Source organism: Sorex fumeus, unplaced genomic scaffold (assembly GCF_029834395.1).
Source record: "Sorex fumeus unplaced genomic scaffold, SorFum_2.1 ptg000015l, whole genome shotgun sequence".
NCBI lineage: Eukaryota > Metazoa > Chordata > Mammalia > Eulipotyphla > Soricidae > Sorex > Sorex fumeus.
In genome coordinates, this window is record NW_026606072.1 from 27,268,911 (window position 1) to 27,272,515 (window position 3,605).

The 3,605-nt window shown below is 37.8% G+C and overlaps 1 protein-coding gene across 1 annotated transcript; it reads left to right on the forward strand.

Moving 5' to 3' along the window:
- The first annotated feature begins 756 nt into the window (after positions 1-756).
- LOC130021424 (elongin-C-like) lies at positions 757-1,128 on the forward strand. The gene has a single exon (XM_056112197.1). The coding sequence runs from the start codon at positions 838-840 to the stop codon at positions 1,126-1,128; it is 291 nt and encodes a 96-aa protein (XP_055968172.1). The 5' UTR covers positions 757-837.
- Positions 1,129-3,605: the final 2,477 nt, after the last annotated feature.

The window sequence follows — 3,605 nt, forward strand, 5'->3', positions numbered from 1 at the left end:
TATTTGAGAGCATTTAATATTCAAACACCAATACACCACCATCACACCTTCTCACCACCATATTTCAAATGTTTCCATCCCAAACCTACAACCTTGCCCTAATGCAGAGCCAAAAACTTACTTTTGCAGTGCTTATTATGAATAATTCACTAAAAGTGATCTAAAAATTGTTTCTTAGAGGAAAGTATGTCAAGGTGGTTGTATTTCACCAGGAGTCATGAAGCACTTCTATAACAGATTAGTAACACGTTGTTAAGGTTTAGCCTTGTGTGCATATCTGTCTGTCCATCTATCTTTCTGTATAAATATATTTCCCTTAAGATTGGTTTCCTTCTGTTCTATTTTATTTTATTTTTTAATGAATCACCATGAGGTTCAGTTACGGATTTGCAAACTTTCGTGACTACGTTTCGGTCATAAAATGATCGAGTATGCATCTCTCTACCAGTGCCTATTCTCCACCACCAATGTTTCCAGTATCCCTCCTGCCACCCCCACACAATCTCTCCCACCTGCCTTTGTGGCAAACACATTTCCTTTTACTCTCTCTCCTTTTGGTGTTATGCTTTGCAATGCATAGAGCAAGTGGCCTTCATGGTTGCTCTATAGTTTACTTTTAACAGGAATCTAACATCCCGAGTGAGCCCTCCAAGAATCATTTAAATTGTGGTCCCTTCTCGGTGGAGCGCGGGCCCGGGTGTGGAGGCTGTAGTGGCTGTGGTGGCTGCAGAGCTGACAAGAAACTCCTAAATTTCCTCTGGGAGTGAAGTAGAATTTCTTAAGAACATAATTTATGCAGAAGAGAAAACCTATGGTGGCTGTGAAGGCTCTGATGCTATGTATGTCAAATTAATATCCTCTGATGGCCATGAGTTTATTGTAAAAAGAGAACATGCATTAACATCAGGAACAATAAAAGCCATGTTGAGTGGCCCAGGTCAGTTTCCTGAAAATGAAACCAATGAAGTCAATTGTAGAGAGATCTCTTTCCATGTGCTATCCAAAGTGTGCATGTATTTCACCTACAAGGTTTGTTACACTAACAGCTCCACCGAGATTCCTGAATTCCCATTATCACCTGAAATTTCACTGGAATGGTTGATGGCTGCGAATTTCCTAGATTGTTAAATAAAATAAATTATAATAAAATCTTAACTTTTTTCAGTATTTAATACCCTTAGTTCAGTTAGTAACTTTTCATATATAGCATGTTGCCTGTGTGCAATTGAACTTTTAATGTTCATTGCCAAACAGATTGTCTTCTGTTCTTTTGCATAGCAATCAGAACTGACATTTGTTTGCTACATCAGTAAACTAAGGACATCTTCAAAAACTGAGAAATAAACTAATATGCCATTTCATAGGTGGTTTTGCATTAGATTTTGGATGTGATTTTTTTAATTAATGGTGGTACAGTAAATGCTAAAATTTAGGCATAAATGTACATGTTCTACAAGTAAATAATTGGCTCTGTATTTTTATGTTTTTTTTTTAAAACTATCCTGATCTTCTAGACATCATTCATAGCATTATTCGTTATGCAAATGTTGCATTATAAACATGTTTATAACTTAGCCAAGTCTTCAATTTTTCTTATAACTGTCAAAGACATAAGATTTGAAATTTCTTATCTGTCTTTTGATAAACTGCAGTATTGTTTAAATGTTTCTTGTCCTTTTGTTTATAGCTGAGATTTAAGAACTTAATTTAAAAGCAGTTTTGGAAGATTACCAGTCAGTTTTTGGAGCTAGTAACTTCATGTAGCCAACAGGTCAGTTACATGACTGATTAAATGTGCGTTGTTCATTTTAACCAATTCACAGTATGTACTTTACTATAGTTATTTTCCCCCAATATTCATTCTTCCATAATTCCTTGTTGTGTTCACATTTTTGTATTTTTGAATTAACACTTAACCTCATTAGACCTTAAAAATAGACCACCCTGAATTATTCTATTCTTGCTCCTTCCACTTGTATTATCTATGAGAAACATGTTGAGATACACAATTCAATGCTTACAATATACTTTGTTACACATAATCATCTATTAAAATTTATCATCCGAAGTGAATATGACAATGATGATTGGTGGGGCTTTTACCCACATGTAATGTGAACTTAAACTTAATAAGGAGGTCAATAAGCTCTCCTACTAAACATACCAAAAAATACTAAAAAACATAACAGCATAGCTGATGTGAAGGTATGGTAAAAGAAGCACTGAACGTGAGTTTATATTTCTTTTATCTTGTAGTGACAACAATGCTGTCATTATAGAGTCTATAAATTAAACTTTCAACTTAGTTCTTCCAGATGGGTTTATTATGGACCATTTTTTCTGGCAACTGCAACCATCAAGAACCAAGTCTCTACAAGCCTCCTGTGTGCCTAGGTCTGGGGCAACCCTGTGCATTCCTGTAATGCTTAGATGAGGCCAGAGCAAGGTTATAGAAACTTCAGAAAATTAAAAACAACCTAGAGTTATAAAATTTTACTCTTTAAAGACCTAATGTTGTAATTTCTAGTTTATGAAAGTAGTGAAGTAAACAACATACATGTTAATTGCATATATTTTAGTAACTTCATAAGACATATGGGTACATATTTTAGTATAAACAACTCAAGATCAGAACTCTATTCTGTTACCTAGTGACAAGTAATGTTAATTATAAAAACCTAAACTACCAACAGAACTGTCAAGGTGATAGCTAGAAATAGTTAACTTAACCTTGGCCAACTTTAGTGAGTTACTTTGTGTTAGATTCAGAAGTAACTCTAGGTTTAAAACATTGGATTAGAAGATTAGGAAAACCTGTATATCTTGCAAACTGTACTTGCATGTTAATAAAGGCTCAAATAATTGAAAGATTGGAACACTTCGTATTTGATCATTTGGGCCCTTTTTTGAGGATTTAGGAAATCAGGATATCTTTCCATAGTTAGGTAATAGGAATTATTCGATTAAATTTAAGAAGTGATCACGATCACGATCACGACCATCCTGTTGTTTGTCGATTGCCTCGAGCAGGCCCCAGTGACGTCTCCTTCGTCTGAGCCCTGAGATTTTTTACAAAGTGCCACATTCAAGGCTCTTTCAGGGTTAGGAGAATGAGACCCATCATTGTTACTGGTATTTGGCATATTGGGTACGACATGCGGAGTTTGCCAGACTTTGCCGTGTGGGCAGGTTACAGTCGGTAGCCTGCCAGTTTGTCCAATGTAGAAATGAGATAATTCGCTGCCACACATTTCTGGGAGCTAGTTTTTGTAGTCTCTGAGTCTTGGCCGTTGATAGGAGTACACGGCGCCAGGGGGCCAGTTTTTGGTTGTGACCCCTGCCTACTGGAATTTGGAGGATCTGGGTGGAGGATACTCAGCCCGATCCGAGCAGGTTTGGAGATCTCAGCCCTGGGACCCGCATGCCTTTGTTCCGCTGTTGGTACCTTCATGCGTGTGGAGAGTGGTCTCAGCATGATGGTGGCTGGTTCTGGAGGTCTTCGGCAGCCGGACACCTGGTCTGGGCGGGGAGAGAAACTCAACCCGCTCCCCTCCAAAGGGGCCCCAGCAAGGACAGCCAGGCGTTGGGGCAGGAGAAATGATCTT